Source organism: Chlorocebus sabaeus, chromosome 18, assembly GCF_047675955.1.
Source record: "Chlorocebus sabaeus isolate Y175 chromosome 18, mChlSab1.0.hap1, whole genome shotgun sequence".
Classification (NCBI taxonomy): domain Eukaryota; kingdom Metazoa; phylum Chordata; class Mammalia; order Primates; family Cercopithecidae; genus Chlorocebus; species Chlorocebus sabaeus.
In genome coordinates this window covers 39,696,225-39,712,156 of record NC_132921.1, presented here as the reverse complement: position 1 = coordinate 39,712,156, position 15,932 = coordinate 39,696,225, and the positions used below count along the sequence as shown (strand labels likewise).

General features: G+C 34.1%; 1 protein-coding gene across 2 annotated transcripts; it reads right to left on the bottom strand.

The window, feature by feature from the left end:
- Nucleotides 1–661: 661 nt before the first annotated feature.
- SYT4 (synaptotagmin 4) lies at nucleotides 662–10,300 on the bottom strand. Of its 2 annotated transcripts, none has more exons than XM_007974175.3 (4): nucleotides 10,002–10,300; nucleotides 6,389–7,197; nucleotides 4,517–4,637; nucleotides 662–3,416 (listed from the first exon to the last, which is right to left on the bottom strand). In XM_007974175.3, the coding sequence occupies exons 1-4, from the start codon at nucleotides 10,033–10,035 to the stop codon at nucleotides 3,109–3,111; spliced, it is 1,272 nt and encodes a 423-aa protein (XP_007972366.2). In that variant the 5' UTR covers nucleotides 10,036–10,300; the 3' UTR covers nucleotides 662–3,108. The 2 variants fall into 2 exon arrangements, with proteins under 2 accessions (XP_007972366.2, XP_007972365.2); XM_007974174.3 differs by having other exon boundaries at nucleotides 6,383–7,197; nucleotides 10,002–10,298.
- Nucleotides 10,301–15,932: the final 5,632 nt, after the last annotated feature.

The following is a 15,932-nucleotide window of genomic DNA, read 5'->3' as shown; positions in this document are numbered from 1 at the left end:
GTGTAATGGTAATATAATATATTATAGATGTTCTGGTCTGTTTTCCCTCCTTATTAAAGAAAAAGTAAGACATCCAGGTCCACATAATTTTATTAACCAAATATTTCTCAGGATGTGAAAAAAATGAAAAAGGAATATAAAAGCAGTGATATAAAATAGGTAATGAAAGATGTTAAAATAAGAAATGAGATAAAGGAAAAAAATAGGAGAGTAAATAAGGAATGGTGGCTGAAAATACTGGGGAGAAAAGTAAATGAAATATAGAAAAGTGAATAAAATTTAGAAAAATAACAAAGAATGTGAGAAAGAGCCTAAAAATCTAGCAAAGTCAGTTGATGAGGTCCCCTTGAGGCGAGTAGAATGGTATGGACAGAAGGGCAGGGCAGGCCATGAAATCCTCTTGAGTACTACTCCTTCCTACTTGATTCCCTTGTCTATGCTCCTTGATCCTCAAGTTTTGCTTCTGTTTGATAAAGATAATGATATCTGCTCCAGATGATTGTTATGAAGACATTTTTAAAAGGTGTATTAAAGATTTCGGTGCTCATTAATTAATGTTCCTTAACCTATGCAAGGAGATCCACTAGGGAAACTTGAAAATTCAGACAGCAATAAGAGAAGCCTTAGTACAGAATCCATTGGCAGAAAGTCTGCATTGAAATGGGTTGGGCAAAAGCAGCAATTTATTCATGTCTTACAAACATGGTCTTACAAACATCATACAGAGCTGGCACAAAAGAACAGACACTGTCTCATACACCATGCTTCCTTCCAAAACACTTCTATTGAGTTACAACATCGGAACAAGTCAATTACTGAGTTACACAGTTCTTCAAACATGGATACCTCCCCATTTGGGTGGTGAGATTGGCTAATCAGACAAACAAATAATTTACATGTTTAATACAGTGCAGGATTTGTAACAGGATTCAAGATATTCACATTGATATTGTAATACATTCTAAAACAGTACATTTTTTTTCAGAAATGATGAAATTAGGTATTAAGATCTCCCTGCCTGTTTCAATTCCTTTGTTGTTTTTCTTCTTTCTTAAAACCAGTTGCAAATAGTTTTACTCAACTTTTCACACTCAAAAACACTTCAAATTTTAAAAGCTAAAAACTATTTACAAATTACCCATTTTAATTTTAAAAGTGTTTGTTGTTGGTTTCATTGTTCCATATTAAAAAAGAAAATCACCCTCATCCAACAACCATACCTCAGCTGCTACCACCATTAACTTCTGGCTGCTGTGAAGAATACTTAGAATTGGCCCCTTACAAATTTTCAGAGGTCCAAAATATATTCTGTTCCATGGCCCATGATACCAAATGCACATGTATAAAATGGCCATTTGACTTCCCCAAGCTACACACCTACTACAGATCATTTCATGTTGCTTTCACAGAAATGCCGAGTGGAGCAAGATGCCGTGAGGTGACTTTGTAGTGAAATGAAGACAATGATTGGGAAATATGCTTTTTTAATCCCAAAGTCATTTTAAAAGCACAAAAAAGAGGTTGATTTTTAATCTTTGTACATACAGAATGTAATACATTTTCTTTACATTAGGCATAGTCATAAAAAGCATGTATAAGTTGTTTGGAAAATGCATTTTTCATAGAATTTACAAACACTGTGATATCAAACACATTCTCAAAAACTGCTAAAGTACTGACACAAAACCTGACTCAAAATGTAAATTTTTCAGTAGACTTAATTTCTAACTTGCATATTTAATAATTCAACTGTACTCAAGTTCCACTCATACTTCTCTAAAAACTCAAATATAGTGACATTACTCTCAAGTTAATTCTTTTCAAATAATCACAGGGTGCAGCTTTAATCTAACAGGTTCTGAATGAATTTCAGAACACTGGCACTGGAAAATGATACAAGACACAAGTCTGTAAACTGCTCTATAGACAACAGCTCAGGACAAATTAGCCTAGAAAAGATAGTGAAACACATTCTTTGTTGTGCTAATTTGACAGCCTAAGTATATTTTGCGTGAACATATGTAAATTACGTTAGAATTGCTCTTGAACGATTTTGTAGTCTCACATTTGTTTGTTGGTTAAGTAACACTTTTTATCTGGCAATGTAAAAAATTTTCACAGTCTTTTCAAGTAGTATCTTAATCTATTCTGGGGTACAGAAGTTAAATGAAGACTTCAGTGGCCATGCTGACTCGGTACAAACCATGGCCTTAAAAGTACACTTGCACACTATACCTATTTCCTATAAGAAAATTGCGCTTCTAACTGGATTTCTAGTTGAAGTTTATTTCTTTATTCACTAACTAATTCAACGATTTCACGAAGGTACATAGGGGTTTCTCAGGCCACACTGAGGCTTGTGACAGGCAGTGAATAATCCAAGGCCATGGTTCTTATGTGAGGTTATAGTTACAAAATTTTGACTCACATGTAACCTTAGGGGGGAGAAAAATTATATTTCAGCCACAGTGTTCTCAACTCAGCCCTTTGACAAAATCATTTCTCAGCTTGTTCACTGTCCTTCTGAAATGCATCTAAGTTACCCTTATGATAAAATTGCATCAAATAATTACAAACCAAACTGAAATGACCAGATACTTTTATATGCAGGACAACCACTTGCACATGACATAATTAATAAATACAAACTGGAGGACATTTTTTAAAGTATCTTTGGAATTAAAGAAAAATTGATTTCCCCAACCTGAAGATAAATGGATAAATTCTCACAAGGCAAGGCATATTTTTCATTTTTAAATCTTAATAATCACATTAACTTTTTGTGACATGTTCCAGTGAGATTGCCACATTTTTAATTTGGGATTCTGGCACAGTATTCATAAAATGTCTGATTATTCCTAGTTATATCACTGGTAATCTGAAGGAAAAATTGAATATCTTATAAAAATTTATCCAATTCTTCTAATAAATAGGGAAATTATCATGAAACACATTTGAAGTTACTTTCTGGTCTACTAATTCAATCCATTTCTAGCAACAACAACAAAAAAGGTAGCTTGATTTCCCAAGCTTGCAATCCAATATCGAAAGAAAGAAAATTTCTCCTTGCCTAGTAAAAACCTTAAGTTCCAACTCATGGCTAGGATGCTAACCATCACAGAGCACGTGCCACTTGGCAATTTGTCTCCTGGGGTAGTCACAGATCTCTTTCCAGTGCTCTCCACCAGTTCCTTCTGCTGCTGCACCCAAGACTAACTGCCCGATTACCTCATTTCGGGACCCCCTTTCAGAATCCAAAACCAAAAATTCAACACTTATATCTTCAAGGCCCTCACAAGGAATATCAAAGACAAACAGCTCATTGAACACTGCATTGGGGGTGCATTTCTTCACATGAGTCTTCTTCTTGGAGATTCTCTTTTTGGCATGATACAGGTTCACTTTGACATAGGGATCTGCAATGGAACATAACAGGCATTATAATGGCATAACTGGGCTAGAGAGCTGATATCAAGATAACAGTGCCCTTAGAGAGCATGGCATGCCAATGACATGCGGTTACCAGAAAAATAAGTAAAAACAAAGGAAAAATATGGATAAAAAAATATGGAAAAAAAGGAAAAGTATGGCCTTTCTCTTGTCAACAGAACTGAAAATAAGGAAGAATATGGAAAATAAGAGAAAAAAGTTCTAAATTAGAGAATAAGGGAAAAAATTAATGATAGGAAAAGAAATAACACAAAAGGAAAGAAAATAGAATGTTCTATGGACCCATTCTGATTATTATTAACTTAGTTCAAGAATAGAATAGAAGGAAATATATATATATTAGACAACATCTAGCTTTACTGACTTGTATGACCTTGGGTAAGTCTATTTCCCTGACTTTTGGCTGTGTTTTCCATAGAATGAGGATTTAGAGTCCACAATGTCAATGTTTTTTTTTTTAGTTTTAACTTTTATGAATTTCTTTAGTCACAGGCTGGATTTGCTTTCCATTTCCTAGTGTTGAGTTTCTCTGTGTCATTGTTAGTATATAGATTTTAAGTTCATGCCACTTTATCACAATACTTTTGCCTTTTTCTGGTGGCAATATATGAGTCAATTTTAGCTTCATAATCTAATCTTTTAAGACCATGTTTTCAACTTCCATCATTAAATAATAATAGTAATAACATTAGATGATATTTGAAGAAGTATGTGTTTCTAGTTCTCACAATGCCCCTCCGGATGAGTAGTATTATGGCCAGTTTGTACAGAGGTTGAGAAACATACCCAATAATATTTTGCTAAGGAATGGAAGGGTTAGGATTTGAACTCAGGTAATGTTAAACTGTAGCTGATTTTGTTTCTGATTTCTATACAACAAAAAATTAGTGTTTTGTTTCTTTTTTTTTGTAAAGTTAGTCACAAAACTAAAAGCTAACTTTTACAGCAGATAAATAAGATATTAGAGAAAAGATAAAACATAAAAGAGTAAGAGTAGGTGGGCTCATTTGCAGTAAAATACATTCCACTCATACAGTGAACCTGAGTATTTCAGAAGCATTCTTACCTGAAAGTCCGGACACATCAGATTTAGGCAGATGTCGAGCTTTTAAGACAACCACAGTTAGAGTATTTGTGGTGGACTGATAGCAGAGAGAAATCAGTAACTCACCCCGTCCTGAAGACTTCTAAAGAAAGAGAAATGTGATATAAGTATTTCTATCTTTTTAGCTTTGAAGTTTGTACTATAATTAAAATTTAAATAGCATTGTCATTTAAATGTAATCTTCTTACTTATTTTTATTTTAGTATTCTAAAGAATCGAAGAGTAAAAGCTTTTGTGCAAGATCATCGCTGCTTGAAAAACCACTGCCTGCCATCTTGTGGTCTTGCTTGGTACTACAGGATGTTAAAATTCGCAATAAATTGGCCACACCCATTACTTAGAAATGTTTAAAGTATATTTAAATTATATCCTACACAGGATTATTTTTGGCTTTTGATTTTTAACAACATCTCTACTTTTCAAAGTTATTACTAGTAACAAAGCTTATCTAATTATTTGCATGAGTATGTGTTGGGTCAAATGACTCTACACATACTCATGCAAAAAATTAGATAAGTTTGATTTGATTTCAAATTCTTTACCACCGACCTATTGAAATTTGAACTCAGTCCCAGTGAGATTTATTCCGACCCCAACTACCTTCCTGACACAGAGGGATAATGGAGTTAAAATTCTCTGCCTCTTTAACAACAGCAAATTTCCATTCAAGCCAAGGAATGAATTGATTTTAAGTACTGGAGAGAATTGTTTTGGGACGGTGTCATAGCGTCCTTCTTTGAATGCTACTTAGATTTCATTTGTACTTTAAAGACAATAGATAACATATCCAATAATTCAAAGTAAAATTTTTGACTGAAAGTAACAAGATATTGGTGTTTGTTTGCAACTAAGAGTGATGGCTGACACAAAACTAAAACTGCAATATATTTATACAAAAACTAACATGGGACAGCTGTATAAGTAGGCACTCTAAGGAAAATAAGAGTAGAAGAAACATCCTTATTCCCACTGTGCCACTAAATCAGCTGGGTGTCTCAAACAAGCTGTGAATGTCTCTGAACCTTGACCTTCATTAATTTCACTGGGAGAGGAGACAGTCAAAATGAGCTGTCAGGTTTTCAGTTCTGAAACACTATGTTGTTTCAAAAACGTCAACTAGTATGTTTATTGATTTTTATAAATAATTCTATTATAGAGAGAAGTTATTCTGAAATACTACTGTTGAAATCAATTGAGTTTCAAATTTAAAGTGAAGATGGGATTAAATTTGTTTAATTGATGCCTTATTTTTTCTAATAAACCCAGAACTACCAGAGTAGTATAACTACAAAAATAGAGGAACTCATTTCCTACTATACAATTTAGAGATGGGCGTTGATAATTGAATATGACGTGATGCCTCCTCCTTGAAAAGCAGTTCCATAGAAAGTCAATACAATTTCCAAATCTTCAGGAAGAATTGATTTAATTTTAAGTTTCAATTTCAAATTCAATTACATTGACCTTGAAACCTCTTTGTTAACTTGCCTATGAATAAGAAATATTCACCTATATTTTAAAGTAGCAGTGTCTGTCAAAATATTTATGATAGAGATTAACAAAAGTATTTACATAAGTGATATCTAAATATCCATAAAGAATGCATATTTATTTCATATCATTAAAACACTTGGAGTATTTCAGTTATGGATTAAATTTTATTTCATCTGTTCTATTCCCTTGATCTCTATTAGATTATAATTAATAATAATTAAACATGGTAAGGATGATATGTACAAGCTTATCATATTAATGAAAATTCCTCAGACACCAAAAAGCTACATAAAAGATTGTTTATAAATACTTTAAGCACTGAAAAAAAATTACCCTAACATTTCTCTTGATGATCTCTCTGTTCATTAACATTTTTCCTTCAGATAATTCAATTCCCGAGAGAGGAATTAGAACTTCCCCAATGATATCATCTCTTGAAAACCTGTCAAAACTCAAAATTGTGAAGTGCAAGGCCAATTCTTGGATTTGGGTGTAGGGGATCCCATAGAATGTAAAGGTCTCATCAAAAGCTGGATCCAAAGTTTTTCTCAGCACTCTAGTTTTCACTTTATGCTTCTTCTCTGGGAGGATCGTCATTTTGATATATGGGTCAGAGGTCATCGACTGCTCATCCATGGCTGGCAAGCCACGGGCTTCCTTGATATTGACCACAAATGCTTTTTTCTCAAAGTTGTATTCTAAGGAGAAGAAGAGAGTTCCCAGCTTCTCTTGTTTCTCTTCTGAGGAAAGGGAAGTGCTGGACTTTAAACTATCAGGGGAAACTGCCTCTTTTTCCCCTTCTAAAAAGAGCTTCGGGGTTGCATTCTCCAGATCAGAAGGGCTGCCAGGTTTGAGGTTGGTTTTGGGAAAATTGCCATTGAGATCTCTCTTTTCAAGATCCAGATGCAATGAATTCTTTGGCACAGCTGGCTTATTCTTAACTTCATTTTTGTCATCTGCTCCAAACTTCTTTTTGCTATTTAGGTTTTCAGGGTAAATATCAACTCCCTTAAGCACATGCACAAACTTGTATGGAGGAGTCTTGTTAGACTTGGATGATTTTCTCTGACAGCAGATCCATGCAAAGAGAGAGACTGTGAAGACCAGGCCAAATGCACTGAAGATCCCCACCACTGTGGGGATTTCATCTGAAAAATCAAATGACCAATAATATACATTAAAGAAGCAGAGCTGGAGATACGAGCCTTTTGAAAAGCCTAATAGAGCTAGCAATTGCTATAGGTCGAATAGATTGAATTACTTTCCAACTGATATATATATCACACTAACTTCAGATACAGACACATCCCCACAGGAAAAACAAAAAGTATAGTAGAAACTCCTTCATTTCAGTAGTTTTTCATTAGTGAAATGAAAAGACAAAAATGGTCCTGAATCAGATAAGGGGGAATGCTTAATGACTCTGACCTATCTTTGTTTTCTCAGGTAACGTGAGACAACTATGATATGATGGATCAGTACTAATTTCATTATTTTTTGTTGTCATTTTGAGGCTTTCCAGAGCATCAATTTTTACTGGAATTCTAAGTAGTTCTTTACCCAGAATTCAAGCAGCAAACATTTAGGGACCCAGTGGTTCACTTAATTGTAGGAAATTCTGAAACAGTATTTGGCATTGCCACAAACTCATTAATAATTTTCATCCCAATTATGGAACAGTGGTAAAAGAAATACACATGTATTAGAGAAAAATAAAACAAAAACCGAAGAGTAACAGGGTACCAATATTTTGTAACTTATAACACTACCATCCCTCTGTATGACAACCCCAAATTTCTCAAACACTGAAATTTTCAAAGTATAAATTAATTAAACTTAAATAAGATAAAAAGAGAACAATGGTTATAAGTGAATCAGCATTCCTTGACATGTAATGAGAAGAGTGAAATTTAGAGTTCAATTTTATCTATAACTGTTTCTTCCGCTAGCACATGGCATGGCAAATGATAATCAAACTGAAATTGTCATTATTTTCTTGAATAATGGCACATTAAATTACTGACATTAGGTAATATCGATTATGCATAAGGCTTATCCTATTTTATGTGTAAGCATCTTTCTTAAACAAATGGTTAGTAACACTATGGAAGCAAAAGCAGTATTATTACATCGGTACATAGTGAATCAATAGAGTCAAGGCTTAATATCATCAAAGTGAATACAACTAATGTAATATTATATACATTTTGTTCCATTGCAATATGCTTTTTATCCTAAATAGTGAATAATAAAGTTATAAGTTCCAGCCCAGAAAGGGTTAAAACTTTTCTAAATAACCACAAGAAATCCAGTCTTTTGTTACTTCCCTTCCCCATCCCCCCAAATCTTCTGCCAATCTACTTCATAATTATAAAACTGAACTCAGAGAATGTAAGGTTAAGAAAAGACAAATGAAGTAGAAGATTAAAAATCCAATAAAACCGCAACAAAAATCCTGTATTTTAATGTATAGAAACTGAATCATGTAAAGATGAAATAAACCTTTGACTTCTAGGTAGAAAAAAGAAACAGTGACTACTATAATATAAAGCAAGAGCTAAAGATAATCTGCTAAACTTAGTACCAGCTTTTCAGTTTTTCCTTCTATTTCAAGTCTTTGTGAAAAAAAAAATGCACCCACATTCCTGGACTATAATAACCCAAGGCTAGGGAGCAAAAGCAAAGTCATGAACTGAGACAGTTCTTTAGTCAATGTAAAAATAATAAAAACAGCAGAAAATCATTTTTATAAGTAGACTGATAGACCATGCTAGAACATATTTTCACTAGTACAGTCTCTAAAAATTCCTCCGTTTTAGAAAGTCATTCAGGTTTCAAATGAAGAATTGGGAATAAACGTCATACCAAAATAAACCCAATAACCCAAATGGAAGGCTGGGAAAGAAATTCATTTATGAATATAATATCATAAATTGTCCCTATTTGCTATTTATGTCAAATGGCAAACATTTTATATAACATAGAAACACTTATCTACTCCCTATGTATTCTCTACTGATAAGGTCTTATAAACTTGAAAGCCAAGATCATAGTTATTTTACTCAGCTTAATAACAATTATCATACATCTGTAGATATCACTCCTCTTCACAAACTTCTATGAAATTTCATGATTTATGAAATACATGTAAGTAAAATTCTGACCTTTTTCACTTGTAATACATTGGGTTCTAAAAATAGTACTTTTTTATCCTAAGAATTACATCTAATTTTATGTACTGAAACCAAAAACTTGGTGTAAGAAAAGGAAAACTGAAGGAGAAAATTGGAGCCCTAATTCAAGTTTCCAGCAGCTTTCAGCTAATTGTGCAACCCACAATACTTCCCTCTTCTCTCTAGGTTAGCTCAGCAGTGAAATGAAATAGGCTGAGCCAGTGCATTTTGAAACTCCCTTTAACCCTACTACCATATAATTCTGTCTTTCACTAGCAACATATTTCAAAGATACTAGAAAAACATAGCAGACAAAAACACCCGTATGGAACACCCTGTAATAAAATATACATTGCCAAACCCCAATAGACAAGTTGCTTTCTTTAACCAAGATCAAGCCCCAATGTAACCAGAGATATATTTAGCTTCTCCTAATAAAATATAGATTTACCTACAAAATAGATGAAACCAACATGGGAAAAACAAAACCCTTTTTCTTTACTCAGTGCGTGCTGCAATTTACAGAAGTACCTGAAAATTTAAGAACTTCTTGAAGGTAAATTCTCTCTAACAGAAGACAGTTTTAAGGAGAGAGATACCAAGGAAGGGAGAGAAGCCGCAGAAGTAAGCCACAATTGCCTGACTGCCATTCTCATTTTCCTTTTAAATTAACTACCTAGGAAATCTGTATTCAACAACCAGGGAAAAAATAAATGAAAACAGCCCACCCCAGAGTATTCAACGAACAACCGCAGTCATAAGTTCAGTAACTTGCTTACCAAATTCTTCCCGGCTGGTGGTGATCGGAGCCATTTTTTACTGCGTGTTCTGTCCGAGGTGCTGAAGGAAAAAACTGCCTGGCTGGATTCACTTGCCTGGATCTGAAGCGCCGGCTTTCCGAGCGCTGAAAACAACAGCGCAGAGCCCAGGGGACCAGCTCCTGGAACAGGGAGGAGGCAAAGAGGGAGGTCCACTCGCCCTCGCACAGTGATTTGCCACCTCGGTTCCTGTTTTGGCTCTTCTGAGAAGCTCGTCTCCGAGCCTCCAGACGTGGCTGGAACCCGAATTGACGCAATCCTGACGCTACAGGGCTGAAATCAGCACCTGCCCCCCTCCCCTCCTCCCTTCAAGCTTTCCTTCTTGCTTCCTCCCTCCTCTCTTGAGAATTCAACACACGCTCATCAATTGTTTTAACTGTTGGACCACTAGAGATTAGCTTTGCTGTTTTGCGGGGGCTCAGAGGCTTACCGAGATGAGCCCCGAAACTGATCCCTGTCAGTTCCTAATATAAAATCTCCTGATCACCTAGATGAATAAAATTGTGTGTCTGAGTTATCAGAATAACGTGACTTACAGAGGAGAAATTTCTGGTTCAAATGACTCATTCTAAGATGCAAAAACGTATTTTCTTGCTTTTTAGTTTTTCCTTTGACATATTATACCTATGACACTTATTCCATTTAGAAAAGATTCACTACAAATTGATCCATTTGATATAAGATAGTTTCTCCACTATAATCCTTTATGTTCTAATAAATTATTAGTCTAAATATTTTGCTGGTACAGTTGATCCTTCCTGATCTGTCAGTTCTCTTCCCTTTAATACCTGACATTTGACCAGTTAAAGCACTTAGGAACAGATGGAAATAATTCCTTGGATATTCAGACTCACTCTCAGTTATGACTTTTGCATATAATGAGACTGCTTCTGAAATGACATTTATGGTTAAAAGGCCTGACTTCTAGTATGCTTGTACAAAATAGTTCCAATAATCAGGCCAACATCTGAGGTAACATTGGTAGCATTGGTTATTTCAAAGGAAAACATTCCTTTTTCTAAACTGATGATATTCTCGAGGTGAAAAACTGGGAAAAAATATGGTGTCAGATTCTGATTCATTTGAATCTGAAGAGTGTGCCTTTCTAAAACGAATGCTTAGCAATTTTTCAAAGGAAAGAAGTCAGGCTGTAACTCCAACTGTCAATTATTGCTCTGCAAAGAATTTCTTTGCTCTGGAGTTAATAAGCAAATGACATTCAGTGTGTGATGGGATGTGGGAGAAGGGATACAGGGTGAGTCTCAGAAAGCTACTGTGCAAGTGGCAGGTTCCTGCACATTGGCTAGCAGCAGCCCAGAGCATCAAGGCTCTGTCTGGGGAGAAATTGGCTTCAGTTCTTTGCATCATGGAAAATTTTATAAACCAGTCTTTTTTCCTTGCCATTCTATTTGCTCCCACATACTTGGCATTTGAATGTTCCTCTGACACATTTTTTTAAACTTTCTATCTTCATGCTATGAAAACACACAAACTAATTTGCTGTATTTAATTTCTCCACTGGCAGAGTCTGTGGTTGTGTCTTTATCATTTCGCTTTATTCAGATTACCTCAATTATGCATGCATAATTGAGGAAACCCCACCCGGTGGGGTTGTCCCTAGAAATAAATATCTATTAGGTTAAAGAATAAGTGGCATTTATTTGTGATGCATATCACAGGTGGACCAAATACATGGTGTGATGTTTACTAAAGTGTATATTTTCTAGCTAAGTTATTGCTAACATGTTTAAGTTCATTTTTTGTAAACATAAATACCTTATGTGCATGTTCTATATAAATTAATATCTCATTAATTTTACCTTCAGATAGTAAAATGTTGTTATCTGTAAACTGTAGATTGTTTAAACTCTATTTCTATGAAACCCACCCCATCCTTTGCTGTCTGACATCTGAGGAAGCATCGTGATAAGATTACCTCTTGCCCAGAGCTAATGCTATTGTGGACTAAGTAACTATTTCATTGCTTGCTTTATAAGCAAACTGAAAAGAACTGTTATTAATTAAATGCCTGAAGTTTCCCTCACTTTCATTTGATGAATAACATTTTAGGTATTATTCAGTCTCTTTAGACAAGCTTCTAGCAACACCAGATGAGGAGTGGGCAATAGACAGACCCCACACAGAGAAAAACCTGTAAGATTTTATGATTGAGATTCACACCCTACCACATCATTGAATTATTCTTTTTAGATCCATCAAACAAGTAACCAATTTACTGACGTGCAAAATACCGCTCTAGAAGGGGTGACTTGGGAGGAGGAGTTGTTGCTAGGTAACCACTTTTTCACCACCCAAAACACACAGCCTCAAACAAGTTCTTGCTTTGGCAAACACAGACCATTCTGTGCAGGCGGCAGTATTTACTTCAGAATGATTCTTTCACTGTTAAAGTGGTTCAACTTTTACATTACTTTTCCAATTGCAAATGTCTATATATAATTTGAGAAACAATTAACAGAACACTTGAATTTAGTTTTAAGCAATTCATTTTAATCTGAAAGCTATTGATGATTAATTATATGATTGTTTTTGTTCTATTTTATAAAAATTTAATTTAGTATATATTTTGATTTTTAAATTATTGTTTATGCTATTTATTAATTGTATAATTCAGTCTATATTTTCTCTGTTCCCTTCTTTGAAAAATATTATTGGTGAATGTATTTAGAACCTCATGCCAAGAAAAATATAATTTCAAAAGGTTTTGAAAACATTACCATGATCTTCAGTAATCTTTAGTAATACCTACATTAGTAATAAAATACCATTTTACTAAAATATCATTTTACTCACTGGTATGTGGGTGGAGTAGACTGAAGTATCTGATAACGGGAAATGGATAATTGTTTCAATGTTCCATATTATTATATTATGAATGCTGACTCTAATGCTAATGGAATAGATTTATATTACAAACACACCCAAGTAAAAGTACTGCAAGACAAATGCCTCCTCATTTGGTATCACAGAAATCCCTTTACTACATTTGTTTTTCTTTAACACATTCAACATTAACTATGTACATTTAATAGTTCGCATGACAGTGAACCCAAACCACCAAATAAATAAATACATACATACATTCATACATAAATAAAGCTTACATTCTTTTCTTTATTTTCTTTCAACACGTATTAGACATGTATCACTATATTTTTGCAGAGTGAGGGATTTATATTTGTCAAATAAAAAAAATGGTCTTTTTCTTCATGGAGCTTATACACTGCAGAAGAAATTGACAGGTTTTTCTCTAGAACTAGACAAAAATTCTTATCAGATCATAATTACATACATATTTATTTTGCCTTGTTCTTTCTACAAACTCTGGTCAGCACTATTCTACAGCCATCACATCTATCTTATTCAGACTATTCTTACTGACCTTTCCCCCCTCACTATGGATTCATTATGATTCTTACACAGATTGCATTCTTTGTTTCCCTGTATCTCTCTATAAATTCTTTATCCTTTAAGAATCAGTTGAAGTTTCATTTGTACTATGAAGTTTCTGACTTATCAGCACTCATGAATTTCTTCTGATTTAAATTCTTACAGCACTATCTCTAGTGAAGTCTTTTAAGCCAAGTTGACATATCCTTGATCTATATACCAACAATTCCCAAAAAGACAAACCAAAAACCTTCATTAATGCAAACACCCAATATTCCACAAGATTCTTACTTTTTTTTATCTTCTATGAACTAATTTTTTTATGACTCCTGTATCCATTTTGTTTTTACTTTTTAGACCTGCCTTCACACTGTGGCCTTTGAATAAACTTCACAAATTCCTAAGTCTTGATATCTCAACAATAATTTGATCTAGAGCCTTCCTAAAAGATTTTTGTCTTTCAGTTTATCTTGAATGTATTTCTTGCTAGCTCCTCTCCCTCCTTTTTTCAATCTATTCCTAAGTAAGACCTCTCTTAGTCTTCCATTATCACTAAAAAACTGGGATTGGGCAGAGCAGAAGTATAGTAAATTATTCATTTCAGGTAATGGAGATGTAACAAATGTTTTATTATTAGACAATATTTATTTTGAAAATATAAAGACAAACACTGGTAAAACTGGCATGGATTAAAGCTCAAAAAATTACTGGATTATATATATTCTTACGTAAAATAGACAGATATAAAAAAACAGGAAGCAAGAGTAAGGTTAAAATGAATCATAAAAATGATAAAAAGGAAAAATAAGCAGATAACGTGAGTAAAATCTAATCATCTAAGTAAGCATGGAAAAGTGACAGATTCCAAGGTGAAAGATCTTACCCTGAGTTAAAAAATAAAGTTTAACCATATGCTGCTCACAGTAAAAATACTGAAATAAAAGTGGCTAAAACACTGAAATAACAGAATGCACAGTGAGTTATTAAACCTAGTTAAATGAAAAAGATTAAGTTTAAGTTAAAAAGTCAAAAATAAAACTGGCCAGGTTTGGTGGCACACCTGTGATCCCAGAAATTTTGGAGGGTTGGGCACGCTGGCATACTTGCGATCCCAGCATTTCAAGAGGCCGAGACAGGCAGATCGCTTGAGCTCAGGAGTTCTAGACCAGCCTGGGCAATGTGGCAAAGTCCCGTTTCGGCAAAAATTACAAAAAATATTTGGGTATGGTGGCATGTGCTTGTGGTCCCAGCTATTTGGGAGGTGAAGGTGGGAGGATCATCTGAGCCCAAGAGGCCAAGGTTGCAATGAGCCATGATCACTTACCTGCGCTTCAGCCTAGGTGACAGAGTGAGACCCTGTCTTGGGGAAGAAAAAAGTCAAGAATAAAACACCAAAAGAAATAAAATACACAATTTTATAATGTGAAAGTACATACTGACAATAAAAGGGCAACCGTTTTTAAGGCTTATGCTCCAAATACCTTACCATCAAATGCATAAAGCAAAATTGTGAAAAATATTGATGAGAAACATACAGCAACATAACTGCTAATTACAGACATTATCACTTCTTCCAACCACTTACAGACCATTTTAATTCCAGGTTTGGGCCATTTATCTGGGATGACAAAATTTTACCATCATTCTTTAAAAATTCAAACTGTAAAATTCAAGTTATTTTCAAGGCATGAAAACTCTTAGAGAACAGAGATATTACTCAGATATTTGTTATAGGATTACTAGGAATTCGAAGAAAAGTGAGAAGATATTAAAACATACTCTATTTTTTTAAAAGATATGGACTTAAAATTAAGAAACTATAATCTTCGATGATTATGTAGTAGAACACCATTGAAAGTATATATATGTGTGTATGTGTGTGTGTTCATGTGTGTGCACATCCAACAAGGCAACAAACCAACAATCTCTTGACTAACACACATAAATAACAGAGAAAGTTTTACACAGGGACAGGAGGTTCCATGTTTGATAATATACTTGGCAGCATTGTAATATCAGGAAGTTGAAGGCAACCTATAAATATCCATTGTAATATGAATGGATAAATTGAGTTAGGATTCTATAATTCTGAAGTTAAAAGCAACCAATTATATCTATATCTATATCTGTACTTATATCTATATCTATCTATATCTAAAATACATATATATTCCAATACACTTATACTTTATAAAATATTATGTTAGATAGAGTTATACGAAAACACCATTTAGGTTATAGTGCATTTTATTTGTGGCAGACCTGCCAAAAACAATTAGAAAGCCATAGGAAATGTGTTTGAAAAAGTTTGTATTGCAACATTTATGAATTGATGAAGCAACTAAAGATTCTAGGGCCAAGATACAACAGAAACTATAGAGAGGTGAACTGACATTTTGCAAGTTACTTTTCCTCTCAGGAAATTTTCTGATTCTTAAAAGAAAATTTTAAAAAACTGAGAAATCAGGAAAAGAAACAGAG